The 24,528-nt window shown below is 39.1% G+C and overlaps 1 protein-coding gene across 2 annotated transcripts in view; it reads left to right on the forward strand.

Moving 5' to 3' along the window:
- Positions 1 to 6,902: 6,902 nt before the first annotated feature.
- PRKACB (protein kinase cAMP-activated catalytic subunit beta) overlaps positions 6,903 to 24,528 on the forward strand; it is a 74,525-nt gene continuing 56,899 nt past the window's right edge. The window contains exon 1 of one of the 2 annotated variants that reach the window (XM_021527114.3): positions 6,903 to 6,949. In XM_021527114.3, the coding sequence (XP_021382789.1) occupies position 6,949 (1 nt within the window). In that variant the 5' untranslated portion in view covers positions 6,903 to 6,948. Of the gene's footprint in view, positions 6,950 to 13,602; positions 13,701 to 24,528 lie in introns of those variants that run through there. The other variant, XM_021527089.2, reaches the window with a different exon arrangement.

Raw genomic sequence — 24,528 nt, forward strand, 5'->3', positions numbered from 1 at the left:
TGGCTAATAGCTATAAATAGTGTGTTTTCTTCTGTTTGCATAGCACTCATCTTAGAATATATTTACTAAGTAGATAATTACACTTTTCTAAACAGGAACATTTTCCCACTTGCTATAAAGCTATGTCCAAACATTAATCTATGCTGTCATAAACCATCCATTTCCTAGTGTCAGCCAAAAAAACATTACCAATGAAGAAACAAGGTTCAGCTCAACTTCCATCCCTATATTTTATATTCCCTTAGGATTCTTGCTACAATACTTCTCAGGCCATACATAATTTTTGCTTCAAAAAGCAACACCCATTTCTTTTATAAGCCATCTGCTCAGTGTGTTAGCAAAATCCATGCAACAGCTTCCCAGCAGCTCCAACACCTGCTAACAGGGGATGGTGTTTCAAGCAGATATTGCCAGCCTGTCACAGCTTCTTATCTCCTCTCTCTCTAATCTTCAGAGTACTGTCTGGGATTATCTCTTGGAAATCAAATGCCCAGCAAGATGGCTTGTTACTTTTTTATGTATCAGCAAACATGCACTTCATTGAGTTCATTAGTGCTGTAAACATCTTTTATTAGACAGATCAATGTGAATTTACAAGCTGTAACAGTATGATATTGACATAATGTAGCATTTCATATACAATAACTTTTTATAGTTCTCAACACTCCAAACACACACTCTGGATGAAACTCAGTACTGATGTAAGCAGATACCATAACACTGAGGCTATCCACAGACTACAGGCAATTATCCTCAAGCTTGATGAGTTTCCTTTGGTTCAGGCATGATTTTGAACAGCTTTAAGATAGGAACACTTCTATTTTTAACCACACAAAATATTATTTTGGAGCATCTGTATCTGTTTAGTAATCAAAGCTTGGAGGTTCTTCTTCAAATATCTTCAAGTTTCCATCTGCTGTCTGCCTCTGTGTAAGAAAGGAAGTCCCAGAATTTCAGCAGTTCTGAGAAACATTTGCTTTTGTCGAGCAGCCATGAAGAAAAAATATTATTCTACTGCATAAAGGCTTAGGATAAAATGAGGCATAAGTTGAAGGAAAGTGGAAACATATATTCGTTGGTCAACTAAGTTACTATGTTCATCCAAGAAATAAAACCAGTCTTTGTAAATATTCACAAAGTGGGGCAAGTTCATATAATGTTACTAAATACTTATGCTATTGCTGGCATGCAGGCCCAAGTAGAAAGAGGGGTATGAGCTGCTCCTTCTTTGCAGTTGGACATACTAATGAAATCATTATTTTAAGCAATGTGGTCAAATATGAGAAAAGTGGGCGTGAGACTTCCACCCCAGCAAAGCTGTGCTTTTTCCTATGCATGTCCCTTCACAGTGTAAAAGTTCTCAGTGTCTGTTCAACCCTTACCTTACCAGGTATAAGTGGAAATTCATCCATACAGGTTTGTTGAAATCAGTCTGAAGTGATTGGTCATTACTTTGATGTATTGTAATGTGACAGCTACTGGGTGTTATATTGCTATCACCATAACCATTTTTAAGGTAATTGGTGTCTAAACTTTACAATTTAAAGAAGCTCTACATCTTTTGAAGATGTTTATTCAATTGACAGAAAAGTCTGTGTTTATTTGCATTATTATGGTCTCCTTATGCTTTTTTAATTTAAATTTTGCCTGGGAGGAAAAGAAATCATTTTACATAAGATGCTAGAATTAAAAATACCCTGACATAGGTAACATTTTCTATAGACAGAATAATATCTGTTTGCTCTTGTTTTGTGATATTTAGAGATTGAAAATTTGTCTCTATTGTGTAGCACTCACCAACAGGAGCTATTAACAAAGATTTTAAAATAAACTGTGTTCAGTGAGGACTTCTGGAAGCACACTATGAACTCATCTCACTGAGAGAATGCAAATTTCCATGCACAAAATAACTCATATGTCAAAACCTGTTTTATCCCTCTTTAAGATAATGAGTGGGATGCAAATGTAGAACAAATATCCCAATATTGACCTTCTGTCTTTAAAGCATAGTGCTTCTGTTAAAAATAAGAATTTTACCAGAAATGATCCAGAGCAGATAGTGCCAGATTATGGGTTTGCTACAATCCAAATCCCATCCTACTCCTATGTCAGACTAAAAGTCTGCTGCAATCCAGCGAGTAGAAGAGAAAGAACATGTCACATTTTATAAAAAGTGAAGTGGACTCAGCAGCTCCATGAAAATTTGATAAGATTTTGCCACTTAAAGGTCCAACCACAGTAACAGAGGGTTAAAATTGTCATTCAATATAATTATTCTGCAATTTACCCTGTTTTGACTCAGGTATATTTTCTGATTACTTTGTTCTCATTTTAAAGACTATGTAGGACTTAAGATTGTGTGAATTTGGATTACATAAACAAGAATTCCTTTATATTCCTTTTCCTCTTTCAGCAAAATGAAGGCAAGGATGACTTTCACAAGATTCAACCAAAAGTTCTAAATAACTTAATATTTTTGCGATCCAGGTAGCCTAATAAAGCTACTACTTCAGACTTTTTCATCATTTAATTGCAAACTCAAAGATTTTACATATGAAATTATATAAGTTTTTCATTGCTAAAGTTTAAAAGGAGTATTTTTATATTGAGTACAAGTTATAGGTCTATCATGTTAACACAAACTGAATGGAGATTTTAATCTTAAACATTAGAGATATAAAATGGAATTAAAAGTTAATTACTTGTTCATCTATGACCAAGTTCCCCTGTCTATATATCTCCCATGGACAGCAATTGTTTTATGGACAGCAGGAGGGATATATAGGAATACTATAGTATTTTAAATCTGGAAAAGATGTAGTAATAACTTCATGTTACTATTTTCAACAATAACATACAGCAGTAATAATAATAATAATTTTCTGAAGCAACTTGTATTGAAACACTACCAGGAGAGGACACATTTTAAAACATTAACTGGGGAAAAAAATGGGTTCTGAATTATCAGAGACACTGAACTACCAAATTGTTTTCGTTTTGGGGGTTTTTTTTGGATTTTTTTCCTAATTATTATTTATTCAGAAATCTGTGTAAGGTAGAACCTGCTGTTTCATATCAGTAAGAAAAACTTTGAAATATTTATCAGCTAACAAATATTTGACCCCTCTATTTATCATGTTTAATGGCAAAACATATTGGAAATTGTAAATTTTTCACCATTATTTGATTTTCACTAGTACTTTTAATTGCTTTCTAAAATTAATTTTTTTTAAATGAAAAACAATTCATATTACCAAAAACTCATTCTATCAAAAAAGGTAAGTGGAGTTGTCACTTTTGTATAGTCAAAGTATTCTTTCTTAAATTCTTCTTTCATTACGGATAAATATTTAATCAGTAATTGTTATGACTGATTATGACAATAATAATCTTAAGACAAATTATTTGTCACAACAGAAAGCAATATAGAAAATAAGAAAAAACCTGCTGCCAGAGAACATATTTATTTTTTCCATATTTCACAAATTAAAACAGACTATAAGAGCATGAAGCATTCAAAAAGAAACGTGCAAAACAAGTCTGTGCAAAAATCTATGTCTGCTCATATAGGTAAAGCTACACTGCATCAGTCTGTCCCCAAATGACCTCGTTTTTCCTCAAGGCCCCAGCTTTCTGAAGACCACACATTGTTCCACTGATGTTTACAGGGCTTGTCTAGGCAACCAGATAAAACAGAGATGTAAAGGGGCCTGCCCTGTCTGTTCTCTGGGATCCAATCTCACATCAAGGAAAGGAGCCCTGCCTGTGGGGAAACACAGCCTGGGGCAGGAGAATCCTCCAAATTGTAGCCAATCCTTTCCTACAAATCCTTTCCTTTGCTTGTTGTAGCAAAGAAACAAAAGACTACTACAATTAGACTTTACATAGACATAGTGAGTTAGTTTTGATTCAGACTATGGATTGTAATTTTTTTACTATAATAGCTAATATTAACATAATTTGCATTTCCTTATGATTTCATTGGATTTTTATGTCCAAGCAGTAATAGTGACAATATTATTGAGTGACTATGATTAATTATTTCAATTATGGTAGAAAACAGACCCCATTCAAAATTCGTCCCCCATTGTGATGCAGCTCTACAAACATATATTAAAAGAGTGTGTCTGGACCAGAAGTCCGCAAATTACTCCTCCCAGAGTCATCAGGGAAAAGACAGCAGCACACATGGAGCACACACAGGCAGGGATGAACCTGGACAGTGCATGTATTGCCAAGATTGTAACAAAATCACAGTTTCTCCTAATTAAAGCAACACTTTTTCTCTCCAAATGAGATAGGTTACCATTCCTGTTATCTTTCTTTAAAGACTATATTGCATATTTTCCTGTTGCATGAAGCAAGTTCTACAATTCTTCCATAGTTAATTTGTTCTCCTCTCTCCTGCACATATATGTGCTCTGATTCTCCTGGCTTCCTTTTCTTCTCTCTATCATTTTCAAATATTCTCTTCTGTCCTGCAGCCCAGCCTTTCTCTTCCCTCCTTCCTTGAAATCCCAGCTGCCATGGAAATCCTGCTCTCCCACACCACTGAAACTTTCAGAAGCCTTTTACTTCTAACTGTATAACCCTCAAAGTTGTGGATGAAAAAGCCCTCTATAAATGGTAAGTATTGGTATTGCTTGTGTTATTAATATTTTCATGTTAAAGGATTCATATATAAACCATTTAGTTCCCCCTTCAAGCAGACAATAAATTGAAAAAAATATTCCTTCTTTGTCATCCAGAGGAAGAATGAATTTTAACTGAAGGAGAGCAATTGCAACCAGGATTTAGCATTTTTAAGAAATTATAGGAATCAGTTATTTACCCAAGAATCATTTCTAACATGTCTTTTGTGCCTATTTAATATATTATCCCATGCTAACTTTGAGGAACAAAAATGGCCAATTATTCTCTTGTCTCTTCAATAAATTGATGCAATGTTGTTGCAGAAATGTAAAAGAGGATGAAAGAGAAGTATATCCTTGAGATAGCTTATGAAGAGTAACAGGCACAAAACTAGAAAACACACCCAGGTCCACTGTTGCAGGTAACATCCTGAAGTCACTGATGGCAACATTTATTTTGAGTATGAAGAAATCAAGATTTCATTTGAGACTTCAGAAGAATAGTTTCTCATCAGCAATGGCTTTTATGGCCTTTGCCACTGTTGCTGTGTGCTCAGGGAATCAGAAATCTGGTTTGTCTTTCCAGTAATGATGAGGAAAGGCCCCTGACTGATTTAAACATGCCTTCATTTTTGTTCAACACTATCAGTGAAAATTAATATCTAATGTACCAAATATTTGGAGGAGGCAAGGGATGCCAAACACCACCAAACTATGCAGCTGAATTCCATTGGTTTTGTGAACTTTTACAAAATAACAGTTCTGGTAGTAAATCTGCAGTATAGTGAAGGGAAAGACCAAGTAAATGAAATAGGGTGGCAAACAAAACAAATGGAGGCCAAAAGTGATAGGAAAGAGGGAAAAGCAAAGTGTGAAACTAAAGGCATATAAAGCCTTTGGAGGATAGAAAAGAACATTGTTTGGGGAGGAATGGAAATATAATTTATTTTAGCAGTATAAAAAATTAAAACTAGGAGGGACAAAAAATATCTGATTAAATCACAGAATAACTTTTACTATGATAAAGCAGATGGAAGGAAAGATTTCTGAGGAGAAATATCAAAGGATAAGCTTTGATATCTAGCTACTTCAAGTGATCTACACATATAATGCCATCACCTCTGAGTTAAAATGTTGCACCTGAGCATAAGAAATAAATGCAGATGTTATCCTCAAGACAATCAAATTTCTATGCATCCTCTGTTAGAGACCTTGATTGATTCATTTAACTGAAATTATTTGAAAGGAATTACAGCATTGGAAATAAGAAATGCTTGAGGATAATTTTTATATGTAGACACTTATTGGCTAATATATTAATTGGGGATGCATCTGCTTTTTGCACAAATCTTCTTGTAAATGCGATGGTTAAAATCATAATATTTAATACCAATTTAAAAGCCCTGTCTGTCGCATTCATGTGCAAGAACTGTACTGCACATGGTTGTCATCTTTTTAAATGGATTTAAAAAATAAAAGCTTTACTGGAAGCATTACATTTATTTCAGATATTATTAGAAAATTACCTCTATATTTCAGTTGTGAAACTGAGTTTAGAGAAATCTGGCTTGGACTAAATGCAAATAGAAGTCAAAGTTCTCTGTTTTGTGAGATTAAAACAATGCTTGAAAACACTCCTCTTTCTTGGTGAATCAGCCATACGTCTACTAAATATAGAGAACATCTACTGATATCAAAGTATAGTCTGACAATGGCTTCTCAGGCTCTGGAGTTGAGGGGAAAAAACTTTTACATTGACATTTGCATTACAGCTACTTGAAATAAGCACTTCTTCTTTGTGCTAACAAGAATTAATAAATTCTTCTTGGAATGCACTGTAGATATTTCTCCTTTTAGCTTTGTGAGTCAAAGACAAGCAAAAAGAAATTCAAAAATAGTAAATAAACTTTTAATCTGGTTTTTGGCTGCTTTTTTTTTTTTTCATATGGAAAGTGGCTTTTACTCTTTTTTTCTTGCATGGATATTTTTTAATAAATTCACCCCTATGAATATGATACTATTATTGGTGTTGCTTATTATTTTTTCTAGTGAAAGGCTACTGATCTAATATTCTTTTAACAGTTCAACTTCTTTGCTTCTAAATGTAAGGAAAAAGCACTGCAGACACCTGACTGAAGAACATCTGCTCTAACCCTCCGAGCCTGGAATGACCACTCATTCATGGCACTAGCAATATAAAAAAAAATTAAAAATAAAGACACTGAGAAGAAATTAAAGCATTTAAAGGCTCAAACTCTGGAAGTAGCAGAAACTACTGGAAAAGAAGGCAAGAACACTTCAGTGTACATCTGGAAACAGTAAGTGTTATTTAAAAGCAAGTCTATCAGAAGGAGGTTTTCCTTCTGAAAATAGCAAGTGCTGATGCATTTGGCATATTTAACACTCCTCAGCAATCCAAGAAAAGGAGGATATTCATGAAGCTGGTACAAAAAATGAGGAGTATTACATTCTAAATAAAAATGAAGCATATTAAAGTTATATGCTTTGGTCCTGAATGTTTAAAAGTGTATTTTACTTTATAAGATTGTGATGACAAGGTTCTAAGATTATATTTACTATATAAGATTGGGGCTCTAGAAGTGTACAATAAAGTGTGGCCTTAACCAGCCATAGGGTAAGATCTATTGAAGATTTGTAGATTAAAAAAATTTTTAAAACTCATCCAACTTTAAAAAGCCACTGGTTTTCAACAGAAAGTGGAGCAAATATTACAGAAATAGACTCATGGGAGAAGCAGATTCCAGATGAGGCAATTTAGAATCTGCCAAAAACTAGTACTTGAATAAGTGTTGGACTGGATTGTACTTGTTGGACTGAGCAGTTTGGAACCAAGAGCTGAAAATACCATAAGACAAATATGTCAGAGGCAGAAAAACACACAGAGCTGGAATTCCTGAGCAAGGAAAAATAACACAAAGAAAGCAGATGGAAGACTCTGAACATTAAGCAAAACCTTGTATTTATTTGTCTTCAGGTGCCAGGGGTCTGAACCATAAGAAACTGCATGTTGCTGCCTTGGATGGTTGTTTTCTGTAGAATAAAAACACAGCAAAAGATGACATGTGTAGAAGAAATAATAAACATAAAAACAATTGGGACATACTACATTAGGCCTATATGCACAGCTGCTAGTATTTCTAGGAACTGTGCTGTAACTCTGCAGGTTGTAGAAATGTAAAGGGGTAAAAATACAGGTTTATGAAAGTGATTTTTTTTCTATTTAAAAAATGTACTTCTAGAAATTTAAAAAAAAAAAAACTATCTTAGACTTCCTTATTTTCATCTTTCTTATTTTCATCTTTTTTATTTTAGATGGCACAACTAAAGATATTACAGCAGAAGAGCTGATTATGCATTAAGAACTTTTTTAGCTAGACTTCTTTAACCAATACAGTAATATGTGACAGAGGGACACAATTTACAGGACATACATCTGAGCAGAATACAGTGAAGCCTAGAATTTGATGTGAGACTACCCTCATCATTCCTCACTTACTGGGTGCAGAGTATGTAGGAAAGCTTGCTGAACTCTTTGAACTTTCCCAGCTAGAATTAAAATGTCCTTCAGATTACCTAGCATATTTCACTTCCAAAGTGAGTTAGGCTAAACTGAATTAAGGTCATTTTTAATTCTGAGGATAAATAGATACTGAGGCATTTAATATAGCTTAGTCTACTTTAAATTAACAGTTGTAATTAACTTGAAGATCTCTGTAGTAAAGACCTAAAAAGATAAATTTAAAACACCACTGTTTTTGTTTTTGTTTTTAATCTTCTTTATTCTGTAGAAGGTGATTCAGAGTCTTAATACACAGTAAGAACAAACAGTATATTGATCACCACTCAATTATGGTAAACATGCAAGTAACTAATTAAGCTACCCTGAAAGTTGCTTACTATATAGTTTTTTAAACAGCTATGCATTTTTTAATAACTTTGACTATACAAGTAGTATTTCTATTCAAATCTGTGGGAGTAAACTAGAATCAAATATCAGACAAATATACCATCAACTCTGACTTATGTTTCATTCCTGCTGTAGTTCATGTGCAGCAGTACAAATATGTTGCTACAGTACTACAAATACAAGAAAAAAAAAGTGATTTTTTTCCTTTGCTTTCCTTACTCAATATGTACCAAATCAATTTATACAGAATAATCTGCATAACAATTATAAGCAACTGAAAAAAGTGTTGCTTGGCTGATAGCAAGAGACTACACCCACTGCCAAATGATCATAAGAGATAAAGGCCAAGAACTGTGCAGCTGGACTTGCCCATTTAGGCAGTCTGTAGCTTATCTCTGAAAAAACATGTCTGTTCTACAGGACATTGACCTCAACACAGAACCTGTCACCCCCTGTGATGAATTAATATGTAGCCACTATCCATAAAAAATTTGATCAAATGCTCTCTTGTAGGGGGTAATACTGACAGCCAAAGCATAGAACCTGTTTAGTTAAATTAGGTCTAAAACATCAGGAAAAAACCCCACCTTGCAGCTTTATGGCTTTTGAGAGGCTTGTGGTGAACTGTAGTTAAAAATCAATAAGGGAATATATAAACTCTTTTCTTCTATGTTTACATGGGGGTTTTTTGACCAGTGGCTATTTTAGGAAATATTTGGGGAACATCTAATGCCAAGAAAGAAATGGTGGCAGTGGTGGTGTAAACTTGTGTATTGGCTGCTGGTGTAAACTTCCTTTGGAGCTTTTTGCTTTAAGTCTGCCTAGTCACACTGAAGGGAGCCCAAGTTGCCCTTAGTTAAGACTCCTTCCAAACAAAAATGGCCCTCAAAATTGTAACATCCATGGTGCGCCAAACACTTCCCTGAAGCTCCAGATTCCTTTTGGATTCACAATTGAAGAGCAGCAAAGAACATTTTTCAGGACATCTGGCAGAGCAAGTTCTCAGCCAATTGCTTTAGTTTCATCGTGGATTCAGGGGCTGGCAATCTCAGATATTGTAGAAACATGATGTAAGTCCTTTCACTTCTCTCTGAGGGGGTGGGTCCTCAACTGGAATGAATTTGGCATCAGTGGATTAAGCCTTCCCTGCAGAAGGATGTAGTTTATTGCTGTCTGTATAGCTAGTATAGGGAGCAGGGGAAATTGCTGTACTCCTGCTTTCATCCTTTCCCTTAGCACATCTACATGACATAATTGATATATTCTTGGCAGGTCTGAAATTATGCTGCAGTGATGAATATTCCTGTTTCTGGGTCAGAAGCTGTAAAATTTGGAAAATATCTTCCATATTCACAAAGAAATACATATGCTTCTTGGCACGTTAGCAACCTGCTAGAAAAACATCCCACACTGGCAGAACAGGGGTTAGCTGAGAGCAGGAAATGTGCCAGTAGCCTGGAACAACCCAAAAGGAAACAAGGAGTTAAATGCCAAATATATCACTCTGTTTAGGAGAGAGAAGGAGGCTGCCAGGGGTATTCAAAGATGCAGGAATGTGGGATTTTGGGAAGAGCAGTCTAATTTGGTATTCAAACCCTGCTGTTTACAGGCACTGCTGCAATAGTAAGGCAGGCTGGCCACAGAAAGAGAGCCCCAACTAAGGCAGGTACATGCTCATAAGGCAAGCCTACACCCTCAGGCTAAGGATGATCAGTATGGATGGGCTGAACCATCAATCTGTGTATGCCAACCCCTTGCAATGCAGGCACACCTCAAATTCGAGAGAAGAAAATAAAATGAAGATGTGTAATGATTTAAATTTAGTGACTTGTTTCAAATGTGGATTGAAAACAACTGCTGTGGTTGCTTCAGAAATGCCATTATCTCATCTAGAAATCAGAATGATTATGAAGTGAAAGGATATGTGGCTCCAGGAGTAATTACTATATGAACAGGTGATTTCTACTAAAATCACTTGGGAGTCTTTAATCTAGAAGAAATTTATGGGGTTTTGTCCTGAAATGACCCTCTCATTTTTAGTTCTATGTAGGATAGAATATGTGACTTTCATGAGGGAACTATACATCTGATACAGAGCTTTAGGCTTTATCAGAGTGAAGGATTGGTCTTGCTAGGATATTCCTAACTGATAGTTCCCAACAAATATTTTAAAAAATAGATGAAAACCTGCTGAGAGTCATTGAAACAACATCATCAAATCGATACAGTTCTAAATCTGCTGAGTTGACTTTCTTAGAGTATATTTTTTAAACTCTTGTATAGATCAGCAAAACAAATTTTAATTTTCAGATTGGGCCTTTAGTGAAATATATTAACATACACAAACAGAACATTTTTCATATTTGCATTACTTTATTTTTTAACCAATTGTGTTGAAAGAAAGAAGGCAAACTACTTGTAAATAAGCAGTTGATATGAGGCATTTCAGCACAGAAGGATTTTATATAAAAAAATTAAGGAAACTAAAGATTAGGGCTGGAATAAGAGTTGACAGTCTGAATACTAAGTGATTGTACACAAATAATATCTAAAATCATTGGTATGTTTTGCAATTAATCAATGACTATTAACTTGTTAATGTAGCATAATATGTGTGAGCAGTGAGAATGTGAATACAAACGTCCACGCCTAACTCCTTATTTCTGTTATCTTTGCCTACATGTGTAATGCTAGAACCATGGATATGGTTAATTTAATATTTCACAGCACTGCTGAATTATATTTATTAGGTTTCTGATAAAGAGAGTGTTTGGGTAAAAACATTTAAGCAAATCCATCAGTGCTGCAGGTGCATTAAGAGCATGTGGTTATTTGAGAACCAGTGTCATTGCATTGGGGCACACACACACACACACATATATATATATATATATGGTCTGGACATGTATATGTAGGATTTTGCTGCAGAACATGCAATGACCAGCTGGTCCTTGTCCACCAAGACCCAAAGGGCAGTAATGTCTATTGGACCTTGGTGGATTTCCACATATGCAGCCTTTGCAGCATAATTTGCTAGCAAAGGGATGAGCTGTAACGCCAGGCTTATGCTAAAGATGCTGCAGCAAATCTCATTTGTTAGCGATGCCACTGCTGTCTTCTCAAGGATATCAAAATGCCTGTCAGCACCTGGATGAAAATCAGCTGACTCAGACTCAATCTGGCCAAAATGAAAATTATGATGGCTGGAAAAGGGAAAACATTTAAAACTGGGATAAGATCTTTACCCGAGACATAATTTTCAGGTATTTATTTAAATACTACAGCACCTCAGAGTTCTATTGTTTGTCATTGTTTGAATGGTAGAGATGACAGATAGCAAAAGTACCTTCCCCTCTTCCCATGCTTAAGTTCTCCTGGTGCAGATCTGGTCATTGCAGTCTACACACCATTCCTCAGCAGAGTGAATTACTGTTAACTCGCTGAACCTCTTTTTTAGTGCATAAAGAATGTATATATTCCAGCTTTGGCAAAATGAAACAGCTCTCTTCAATAGTAGCTGCTTCACTGCCCTCAATGTTTTGGGGAAATAACCTCATGATGTTCGAGTTTTGTTTCTGTCTTCAAAACAATAGAGACCTGGCTTCTTCAGAGACAGCTTCTTTAATCATAGAAACATAGGTACTCCCCTGAAGTAAGCAGTATCCCACACATCAGGATAATGCAAGGATAATGCAAGTCCCTTAAAAGAAAAGTTAATTGATCAAACCACAACCTACAAAACATCAAGATAATTCAGGTAGGTGCTCCCAAAACTTTGCAGCCATATAATCCAGGCAATTTGTACAACTGTCAAGGTAGACCACACACTGGCTAGATCTGGCCAGTGTTCCCATACACTGCACTCCACTGCACAGGGTGAGAAAACTGGAAATTTCCTAGAAGTATCTACTTTAGTGTGCATTAGTGTATGTGTATAAAATCCTGAATTGTAATAAGGTAGTTCAGTATTAGGCTGTGACAGCATGTGCTTCACCAGCAAGCAGCCCATGGTGCTGGGAGAGGATTTTGATAACCCCAGTGAAGGATGGTAGCCAGAAAAATTCCTGCAGCCTTGGAGAAAGAATGCTGCTATGGGTATCACATACATTGTCCTGGCAGTATATATGCAGTTTGTGCTCCATAAGATTAGCACTTCAGCTCTCCACTCTCTCCACTTTAAAGCACATAAAATAGAGCCTTTTTTTGATAAGCATTTCCTTCCAGAGCTAAAACACTTGAAGCATTTCACATGATAAATATATAAAGAGAGCTATCATCAACTTGAAAGTCACAATACCGCTTGAAAATGTGTAGCTGTAGCTATTTATGATGGGTGGCAGCAAAAGGGGGGGGAGGAAAAAAAAAATCCTCTTTCCTGGCAGCCCGCTTACTTTCAATGTTTTTTTTTTTTTTTCCCCTAGTCTGGTGAGCCGTGTAAAAACAGTCACTGAACAGGCGGCAAGTGCGAGTTTCCTGCCGCCGGCCGCCGGGGTGCAGGCCCGGGCGCGTGTCCTCGGGGATGCTCAGGGGCGCGGGCGGGCGCAGCCGCAGGGCCGCGGCCGCGCGGCCTCCGGGGTCACCTTGGGCAGAGCGGCCTCGCCCCCGCTCCGGCCGCGGCCCCGCGGGCGGGCGGGCCGGGCCTGCCCTGCGGCGGCGGGGGCGCTCCGGGGCCGCCGCCCGCCAGGCCGGGAATGCGGAGGATGCCGAGACCCCGCGGGCGACGGCCTCGGGCACCCGCCGCCCCGAGCCGCTGCCGGGCGCGGGGCACCGCCCGGGGCTCCCGCAGCCCTTGCCCCGGGCCAGCCCCCGCCCGAGGCGGCGGCAGCGGCCCGGCCGTGGTCGGCTGCGCCCCCGCGGGCGGCGCAGCGGGAGGAGGCGCCGCCCCGGCCGTCATTTCCGCCGAGTGCGGGGCGGGGGAGGGGGCAGAGCGCTCGCCTCCTCCTCCGCGGCGGCCGGAGACACAGAGACCCAGAGCGGGGCCAGGGCAGCTCCGCCGCCGCTGCCGCCGCCGCGCCCGCGGGCCGCGCCGCCCCGCCAGCCGAGCCCGGCCCGGCCCCCGCCCGGCATCCCTCCCGCCCCCCGCCCCGGCCCGGCCATGGGGAACGCAGCCACCGCCAAGAAGGGCAACGAGATCGAGAGCGGTGAGTGAGGGGGACGCTCCGCCGCCGCCTCCGCCCGACTCCGCTCCCGGAGGAGGGCTCGGGGCCGGGCCTGGCGCGCCCGCCCCGCGTCGCCGCCGCCGCAGGCCCCGCGGCCTCGGGCCGAGCCCCCCGCCCCTACAGGCCCGGCCGCGGCCTGCGCGGCGCCGCGGGGACTCGGCCCGACCCCGGCCCCGCCGCGGGGCTCGGCGGCTCTCGAGAGGCAGCGGGACAAACCCGCCCGCCGCCGCCGGGCCGAGGCCGCCGCCGGGCCGCGCGTGCGGCTGTCCCGCAGCAGGTGTCCGTCCCCGGTGGAGGAGGAGCCGGCGGCGGGGCCGCGGTGTCGGCGGGCAGGTGTCGGCGCCTTCGCCAGCCTTCATCCTCGCCCCGGCCCGCTCGCTTTCCCCACCCCCGAACACACCCTGCCGGCGGGGGAGGCCGCCCGCCCGCCGCGCTCTGTCTGCGGCGGGAGGGTTTTCATCCCGCTGCGGGGAATGTAGGTCAGAAACTCCTGTGCTCGCCCGGATCGTGCAGCCCCGGTGACCCCGCGGCCGTGCCTGCGCCCCGCGGCGCGGCCCCGGCCCCGCGGCGTGTTTACATCGCTCGGGAGCGCGCTGGCAGAGCCCTCGGCACGGCACGGCGGTGCTCTCTGAGCCCTGAGTAAAATGGAAGACAAAAGCATTGATCTGAGCTCGTCATGGCAGGGAGCTTTCTGCTGGTGTTTCTGTTCGTTTGTCTGCGTTGTTTTTGTTGTTTTGTTGGCGGCTTTTCCCCCTCTGAGTATTTCAGCACAACTTTAAACAATATAAAGCCGATTCATTTGTTGGGAAGAAAACCCTAGACTTTATTTTTTTGTATGTTGACTTACTTTCTTTCTAGTGAAAAACTTTGGGTATGTTTGTGATGCATAAGAGTAAAGACAAGATGTATTGAGCAGGCAGTTGTGCAAGCTCCGTGTTGTGACAACAATACCCTTTGTTACTGGAAAATCCTAGGGCATTAAAATGGAAATAACTTTAAACGTTGAAGCTGGGGGATTGTGGGCTTGGTTTTGGGTTTTTTTGTTGTTGTGGTGGGGTTTTTTGGAGTTTTTTTGGTTTTTTGTTTGTTTGTTTGTTGGCGGTTTTGGTTTGGGTTTTGTTTTGTTTTTTGTTTTTTTTTTTTATATTTGCTATTGAGGTCTGGGGTAGAACTAGGTAACCCGATTTGCATAGGCCGGGTCCTGCCCACACAGCATTCCTCTGGCTTCCCAGGGATCTGCAGTGGTGCTCCCAACTGTGGGAGCAGGGACCGACCTGCTCCGGTAGGTCTCTGGCTGACCTACCCAGTTCTGATTGTTGGTTTCACCTTTCAGTTCTTATGACTTAGCTCACTATTATTTTAGACTTCACAATCCATATCTGTTATGAGTATTGACCGTTATTGTTTAGTGGTTTTATTTTTTTCATTAATTTTGATGGGAAGTATTTTAGCCTAACTATAAAGATAAACATGAAGAGAGTGGATTGTTTGAAGTACTTCAGATGACAAAACACTGCATTTTGTACTTCATAGTAACTGTACTGCTATTAGTTTGTGCAATTAAATAGCACTACAACACATAGTGTTTGCTTTCATTTTAGTAAATTCTCATATTACAAAATACAGTAATTTTTTTACGTTACAGGAGGAGTTTCCTGCAGAACCTCTCTCTCCCTTTGTTAGTGTTTAAAAATGAAATGCTGCTAGAGTTATCAAGCTCAGATGTTTAATTACTCAGTATATTTAGCAGCAAAATTCTGTAATGTTACAACTCTTGTAAATAGGAGAAAAAATTGGTCATCATTGACATACAGCTGGGAACGACCAGGATTCACCTTCTATGGAAGACTGATAATATATGGATACTAAACAACATTTGGTTTACTGTCAGTGAATGTTGATTGTCATCTGTTCATATGATACATGGCAACCAAAAACTAAAGAAATATAAAATGAGATGTAGCTTTAACATTTCTGAACTATTTATTTGCATTGTTGAACAAGTTTTCTAGTTTTGCATGTTAAGTGTCCTCAGTAGCATGTATTCCACACTACAGGACACTGAAAATGAAGTTGTTTGAAGGGGTAACAGAAGAATATCCAGCTTTGAATCATAAAGGTGATATTGTGCCTTGATTCATGAATGGAACTTATGGAATTGTGTGGATCAAGGGCATGCTAAGGTCCCTGGAAGAACAATGAAGGGTAACACGGCTTCCCCTGATAACTATACTTACTAGTTCATGAAGTGTAATTTGAGACCTCTTGCACTGTCTATGGTCAGCACAGTAAATGCTGTTCACCCAACTATGGCCCTTATATCCTTCTCATTTATTGTAGCTTTCCATTTATAGTGAAATATCTTTAGTACTTGTTGCTTCACTTAGACAATGAAATGGAATAAAACCGTGAGTATGTGAACACCAGTAGAAGATTAGAGGAAATTAGAGGCATTTCTGGGCTGAAGTTGCAGGTGAATGGAATCTCAGTGGTGATGGTTTCTTAAGTTTGGTCACCACAGAGTGAATTGGGCTCGTGTAGCAGGGAGGGGAAGATACATTATGTATGCAGAAGATGGAAAGGAAAACTTCCGTGTAACCTGTTAGGGGTTTATTTCTGTGGCCTTCTGTTCCACATTCTCCTAATGTGCGTTAGGTTTTGACTTGGAGGACCAAAACTAAAAGTTGTCCTTTGGTAACAAGAAGCTTCTGGCTCCATTTTAAACCTTGTTTTAAATTCTTTCATGTTTTTCCACAGCAACCTACAAATTCTGAGGGCCTTTTAAAATAGTAATATAAGTATCTTTCATTTGAAATCTGGAGAGACACAATTACCAATTGCCATAAAATTAACTCTGATTCTTCACCCTAATATTCATTTAATTATTCTCTTTGTTATTTGTTGTTTTTTTCAGCTGTTACAGTAGTTGAGAACTTTTGCAACCTAGAAGTTAAAAAATCAACATGTAGTAAATTTCATTTTTTAAAAAAGGCCACAGGAAGTCCTCCTTAACTTGTTGCAATTAATGTAGGAAAATGTTAGCTTTATTATAATTCATTATCTTGGAATAATTTGTGAAAGTAGCATGAAACATAACTACAACACACCTGAGGTTTAAAAAAGGTCACATAACTTTTTAATTCAGCAAGTGAATCTGTTGCTTTCAAAATCATTAATTTTACACAAAACAGGAATGTTTTAACTTTACTAGAACTGCTTTCTAAACTAGAGTGAATGTGAGCCCTGCAAAACTGTATACTTTGTAGAAAGTTTTGTGTGTGTTTTACTTCAAATAACACACTAATACAGATTTTTAATGTAATTATTATGTATGGCTCTGATTATTTGCCCTATTAGATATGCAAAGAAGTGTCATACATGACAGCAAGAGTTTTGGCTATAAGTTAATAGTAATCCCACTTGTGGTTTTGTGGTTTTTATTGGGATATTGTTTCCCCCATTGTCCATTCCCCTTTCCCCCCATCAGATTCCAGAGTACTTAGGCCTGATGTTGTCTCTTTGTAACCACCAAACTGGATGAGAGACCAGGTGATTAGAATACACTCTTCAGGGTCTGGAAGATTTGTAAACTTTCTCTTCTTCCAATAGATCTTGATGATGTGGGCTTGGCGTCTGAATTTTATTTGCTGGGATTCAGATGGTCTTTGCTGCTTTTTCTGTGGCAGTATGTGGTAGAAAATTGCTCTTAAAATGTATCTTAAAAGGAAAATATACATTATTTTCAAAGCATAATTCTGTACATGTATCTTCTTACCTGGTAGTCAGATCTCTGGTTCTAGTAATTCAGCATGATTTCACCAACTTCGACTTCTGTGGTCTTTAAATAGCTAAGTACAGCATGTGTGATGTGTATTCTGCATGTGAGTTTTGTGTTCATTCACTCCCACTTTTCCTCAAAGTGTTCCCTACAGTATTTCAACATGACAGAGTTCCTATTATACTCAGTTCTTTGCTTTTTAACTCTTATAATTTGTAGAAAGTTTAAGTAGTGCTCCTTTGAAGTGTGCTTGACAGGAAGATGCAGCCTTCTACTTTTTCTTTTTCCAGTAGCTTTTAACTTCCTCTGGGTGAGTTTCTTAAAAACTGAGGATTTATCTTTTTTACATATTTTTCATGTGTATTCACTGCTGGGTCATTCTGTTGCATTTTCTTGCTGAAGACCAAAAGAGACCACAAGTGTATTTCTTGTTAAGACAAGATGAGGCAAGGCTCTATCACTTCTGGCCTGGGTTAGATTAAAATTGGTAAAGTAGAGGTGAAAAGCTCTGTATCCATTTCTATCCCAAGGTAGCTGATTCCCTGTCACTTTTCCAGAGACTCTTGCTTGAGTGTTTTTGATCAGAGTGTAGTTTTATTCAACAGAGAGTGTCTTTTTTCTTTTGCTCATTATGTTTAGTGCTCCAGTTTTGAAATGGGTAGCTTTTGGAGCCTTGTTCTTGGATCAGAACATCAGCTAAAATATGTATTGTATAAAGAGTAATTAAAAATATATATTGGAGTGATGCTGGAATGGCCTGCATGAATAGCATCTCTAAACAATAGATGTGAAGCTTCTTTCTCACTGTGTTGGGGTTGTATCATCTATTAATCCAGTAGATTTCAGCAATAAGAAAATAAGAAATAGTTGCTTACTAAAGGCATATCTGAAAATCCCTCTGCTGTAATCACCAATGCCAGACTACCAGTATGCATCGTGTGAAGAGAGGCACCATCTGAAAATTCTGCTTTAATTAAAAACAAAATGCTTATTCACAGCTTGAACTAGCAAAGAGAGAGGTTATCACTCATTAAATATAGCTACATGGTAGCATAACAAAAGGTCAGAAGGGCCTCCAAGTGATAAATTGATTTGTATTTAGCTGTTGTGGTTAGGCCTTTATTAGAGGCTCAGACTACTTTAGAGACAGAGTATTTTAAATTGCTTGGCATTCCCTCCTTGCTGGGTTTGTTTAGTGTTTGTTCATCTACCCATCCACGTTTGTAGAAGTGACATAATTAAAAGTATTATCTTGAATAATGCTGGGATTTCTCATATTCTTTCAAGTCACTTGGTTCCTTAGCCTAATTGAGGCTATGCTGGGCTGCAAAAATGAAGCCTCTCACTGGTACAGAGAGCAGAATGTGAGGGTGTAGCAGTGCAGGTTATGGTGTTGAAGTGGAGGGCTCTGCTCTGTTCCACGCCAGGCTGGCAGAGAGTCTTCTCCAGAGGGTGAAAGTTCTTCTGGAGCTGGCACATCCCTCCTTTGGACAGAGCTTCTTTGGAAAGGCTTTTGGACAACTGTCAGATTTTGTGTTTTGCCTGCATCCTTTCTAGATATCATAAAGGACTTGTTTGTCCAGATTCTTTTTTTTCCTAAACTACAGCAATTGGTTTAATAAAGAATATTGTTTCTGCTATACAGCAGGTGAGTTCCAGATCAGATCTGATCTGGAATCTGATCTAGACAGGTTTGTTTTGTTTTATTTAATCAGTACTTCTAGCATTTAAGCTTGCAAAGTTTTCAGTGTTAGGAACCTTGAGTCAGTGGGGATTTTTTCTTATAAACTTGTGAAATTTAGGGCTAGAAATTGATAAATAGTCTACCCTGCAGTGCTGCTCTCAAACTTTGTTTCAGGTGCAAGGTGCTATTTCATAAGCATTTCTTTTATTTGCAGTTCTGCTTTTCTGTCCCCTGCTACTTGTTTTCCTGCGTCTGTGCCCTCAAGTGTGCTGGAGTAACTATGAGGCAACAAGGTGAATTGAATTTGAGGTTGATCTAAGTTAAAAATAACTCTACAGAAAAGGGAAAGCAGACGGGACTGTAGTTAACCTGTGTTTGGCTTCCTGATCCAGTTCACAGCAGCCACACAAGCAGTTGGACCAGTGCAGGTGGGGTATGGCACAGAGAGTGGCTAGCAGGCACTAAAGAGGAGCTGCCTGACCTAGTGCTACTGCCAAGAGCAGAGCTGTGGTTTCAGGCTGTTCTGCAAGTATTTTCCTACCATAAGCAATTTCTCTGCTGGGAGGTAGAAGTGCTTCCTGGGAAATGGGAAAGAGAACAAAGTAGCAGTGGAGCTCTGAGGAGGTAATGGAACTGAGTAGTATGTTGTCTTAGAGTTGGAAAACTAGAAGATAAAATCACTTTGTTTCCTTTTTTTGTTTGTTTTTGCTTTTTTTTAACCTTCCCCTTCAATGGTTGGAAAAGGATTTAGGCACATTTCTTTTTGTTATCCTGGTGTTCAGGAGGGCGAGTCATAAGCTAGGACCCCATTTTGTTTGTACAAACCTCATTTCTTCACTGAAACGGTTTCGGAAAATGAGGTAAATACTGACAAGAAATGAAGGTGAGACTGCTAGTTTGTGTAGCAGGAGAATTAGGATGCAGCAGTTTAGAGGGTGTGCTGTGCAAGGAGCAAAAGGGAACTACTGGCCTGCCTGTGGTGTTGGGTGAACAGGAGTCTCTTCTGGGCTCGTTTGAGCCTCTTTGGCACCTCCCTTGCTCTTTCTTCCACATCTCAGCAGAATCACATCCGCTAAGAGTAAGGTTTCACAAAACAGCTGAGCCCATCTGGTGACTTGCTCTGTTGAAAAATCAGGTTTTATTTCTAGATCCTTCATAGGTCATGATTCAAGTGTTTCTCCAATCCATTGTTAAGATATTTTAATAGGCAGGAAACAATGCAGATTTTATCTCTTTGGGTTATTAATAATTATTTTTGCACATCACATCAATCCACTGAGGTGTCAGATGGCAGAAGACAGATTCAAAGGAAGCATTGAAAGCACCATTGGCAATGAAATGCTCAGGTGGCAAGAAAAGAGACTATAGTTTTTAGCATTGAGCTCTTTAAGATCTCACTTTGCAAACTTCTTGAAAAAAATATTACTCCAAACTACCACTTTCTCATCTGCATTTGTTTATACAAGAAACTCAAGACTTCAAGTTTTTGGTGAGAGATGTTAGCACCTAGCAGTTGGACATCTAGAGCTATATGAAGGTAGAGAAAAATAGAGCAAAACATTGCTTGCTTCTATCTCTACACTTGCCATATGGATCTTTAAGATAATAGTATTTTAGAAGAGGAATTTTTTTTTTCTGTTTAAGATTTTAATTTTGTATCTGTTTCATTTTTTTATTTATTTTTTCCAATTTGCTCTTCAGAGGAAGAAATGTAACAAAGTTTTTATTTCTTCCATTAAATTACCTTCTGCTTTTCCCTGCCCAGAAGGAAAAGGTGTTTGCTGGCTTCTGGTAGAATGAGTTCTGGTATGTGTTCCTTGTTATACGTGTAGTAAGGGTTAGGCTAACTTCTTAGCATTATGCTATGTAGTAAAGGTGTGGAAACACCTTGGTGTTTTTGTGTGGGTTTTTAAAGCCACAGTTTTTGTGCCTTCTGAATAAAAAAACAGTTTCTCTATGCTGGGATGTCATCTGTCTGTAGTTTTGAGCAATAGTTTTGGTTTTAGAAATACTTTTCAGTAAATCAAGGAGGCATATAAATATGCTCTGCATGTAAGAGCTAATGGGTGTCCAGATTCTGAGAAAGCAAAAATCTTTTCTATGGCATAGCTGATCTTTACCAGAGAAAGCCTGATGAGCATTTTGAGCCAAATCCTCCCTTTAGGAAGGGCTTAGAGAGGTGCTGTTCTACTTGCACTGACCTTTTTCTTTGGGGAGATACAGTAATTCTGTGGTAGACTAACCATAAAGTAGCAAGGTACCTTACCTTTAAAATGTTGCTAGCTGAGTGACTAGTTAAACTGTTTGGTGCTTTGTAAATGTAATTGTTACTTTGTTATTCTTCTGCCTCTTGTTAACTTGTATCCTTTTGCTAAAATACTATAATCTTTAAACAGACAACATCGGGAACTTTTTGTTTCTTTTGTTTCATTCAGGTTAAGCTGCTTCCAGGAAGTATGGGCTCATTAACATACTGCACTTGCTGCTAGCACTTGTCTGTAAACCCACAGACATCCACAGCTGCCATGTGGCTCAAGAAATTAAAACAAAGGAAAGTGCTTTTTTGGCAAGAAGATAGAAACTTGAAAGATAAAAAAGACTGTTACTTTGCTTGTGCCCAGAATCAGTTTGCTTTTCCCTCTCACAGAATGACATAATTAAGGGTGTATGTACTCTGCTATTTCAGTAGCTGCATTGTTATAGTGATTAAGGTTAGTTTTGATTACTATAACATTAGGTAGTTTGAAATTCTTTGTCTTGTAGCAAGCAGCAGTAACAGCTTTATTGTGTATGTAAATTCTGATTGTTAAGCATATGATAATCTAGCATTACTTTGCACAAGGCGAAATTGTGATTTAACTGCATCAAAGTCTATCATTAATATAAAGTTTTTAATGCAAATTACCTATATTCAAGCATTTTATTAACTGATCCATAGATTATTGTGGAGGATGGAGGTTTTGATCATGGTTTCTCATTGAAAAACAGGGTAGGTGTTGAGAGAGAGAAAAAGAACATTACATAGCTAAAATAATGCCAAGCCCATTTAAATGATCATGGTATATCCCTCTAACAACCACGATGAAAGAAGATATGTTTTCATTAATTTGCTGAGGAGTATTTTATATTGGGCAGTTTTGAAAATTCAGTGCCTCAGTTGTATGTTTGTTTTTTGTGAAGACTTGTGTAGTGAGAAGCACACCCTGCAACTCCCAGAACTGGTCCTCTGCTTTGGAAACTATGGGTTAAGCATTCTAAAGCTGTAGAGTGTGACAGTGCATTGTGTGTTCAAGCTGGATTCTCTCCATTGGCTGAAAACTCTACATTGCAATGGTATGTGTGTAGTAAACTGAACTTCAGAGAGAAATTAGGTGGTAGATCTTTTAGCTTAATATAATGATGTGTATGAATAACAAATTGCAAAGCAAGCAAGTTTTGAAATTTGTTTAATTGTGTACAGCAGTTTCAAGGGATGTGGAATTGCCTGGGAGATTGAGGGTGTGTAGTGCTTTGTAGTGATTCTTGGGGTGTTTCCTGGTTCTTCTGCAAATTAGCAATTTTTTTTCCCTTGAATTTCATGAGGATGAATGATCAGATGCAAAACTGACACTAGAAAAATCAGCCTTTTTTTCACACAGATTGCACTAATATCTAATAAAGCTCAGTTTCTATCTAAATTTGGTCTACTGTTATGACATGCTTTCTTCCAAAAATATTGCTCTTTTGATACTACCTACATCATAATCCAACTGTTCATTTAATATTCAAATGCAGAATTTATTTCATTTGCATATTAACTTAGGTTTTGTTATTGTTCTCCAAGGTAGGACATTCTTGAACTTTAAAGAATGTGTAGAGTTTGGGGTTCTTCAATTTCAATTAACAATTTATGGTTTTAAGCAGTGCTTACTACCATGTATTGATGATGAGCATCAAACACCTTGCATCTCAGGTAAGCACTCAGGAAAAGGTTGGCAAGGATGGAATGATGTCCATGTGAAGAATTACTATGTAATTGCTATGTAAGTGGCATCTCTTATCTAGAATAGCTAGAGGGCATGATCTGTAAAACTATGTGGCATGGGGAGTGAGGAATGTCCTATGCTTGCTTTTTTCTCACTTTTTTTACATAGCTGCTTTGAGTCATTGCTTCTATTGGCTTTTTCCTTAGGAACAGATGATATCAATTTATTCCTAATAAAACATTAGAGCTCTCCTTGAGAATCAGAAACTACAGAAAATGAGGATGGAGAAAAAAAACAGGCAACAGCTGGTAAAAGAAGGAACATGAGTTGAGAAATGTAAAAACACAGGGAGCTCTGAGCAGGATATGGTTTGGGTCTTGTCCACATACTCCCATCCCAGAAAAGGGAGCTGATGAATGCTGGCCAGAGATGCTCTGCCTGAGGAGGTCAAAATGCAACAGGTGTCCAGACATCCTTCTTCCACCTGGTTGCAGGTTGGTCAGAGCAGTAGAGTCTCTGATGAAGAGATCCTGCATCATGTGGAGACCTAGAGATGAAATGTATAGATGTAAAGATGAACCAAGAGCATCTTAAAAAGAAGTTTTGGAGAAGCTGAAGTCGAGGTTGCCATTAATCCCACTTGGGCTATGGCATGAATGCATTCCAGCTTATCCCAGAGGGAGCTAGCTTTCAGGACCCCAGGCAGAGCATTATGGATGTGCTCATATCTTTAATGTATTTTTCTTGACTGAGCTCTGGATTTAGCCCAAAGTACAAGCTGATCCACCTGGCATCGTGCCTCTCCTGATGGTAGGAGATCCCATCCCCTGCTGTCTAGGCAGGGCAAATGGTGAGAAAGTGATGTATGAGGGCATAATGGAATTTTCCAAGATGAGGTGTGAAGATGAACAGGATGCCATGAAGCCTACCAAAATGCTGCATGGGAAAGACATATATCTCACAGGACAAGTCTTCTGCTGGGGTCACTCCTGCCTCAATCTTGTAGTTTAGTTCAGCTCTTGCTACAGAAACAGGGAGGACACTCCTGACTGCCTTCATGCCAGATGCCCAAAGATACATTGTGGGGTTTTGTTCTGCCAGAGGTGCCAGTTATACCTGGCACATTGTATATCTTCAGCCAGTTCTTGTGGGGTTTTTGGAGGCTGTTGATTTTTTAGTTTGGTTTTGGTGAGTTTTATTTGGTTGGGGTTTTGTTTGGTTGGTTAGATTTTTGTGAGGGGTTTTTTTGGGTTTTTTTTGGTTGGTTGTTTTTTTTAATGGAAAGTGTCTCTAAGAAGCTTGGTACTTTCAGGAGCTAAAATGGTATTAGTTATTTACTTCAGAAGAGTTGGAATTTTGGAATTTTTTTGGTAGTGGTGGTTT

This window comes from Lonchura striata, chromosome 9, assembly GCF_046129695.1.
Source record: "Lonchura striata isolate bLonStr1 chromosome 9, bLonStr1.mat, whole genome shotgun sequence".
Classification (NCBI taxonomy): Eukaryota; Metazoa; Chordata; class Aves; order Passeriformes; family Estrildidae; genus Lonchura; species Lonchura striata.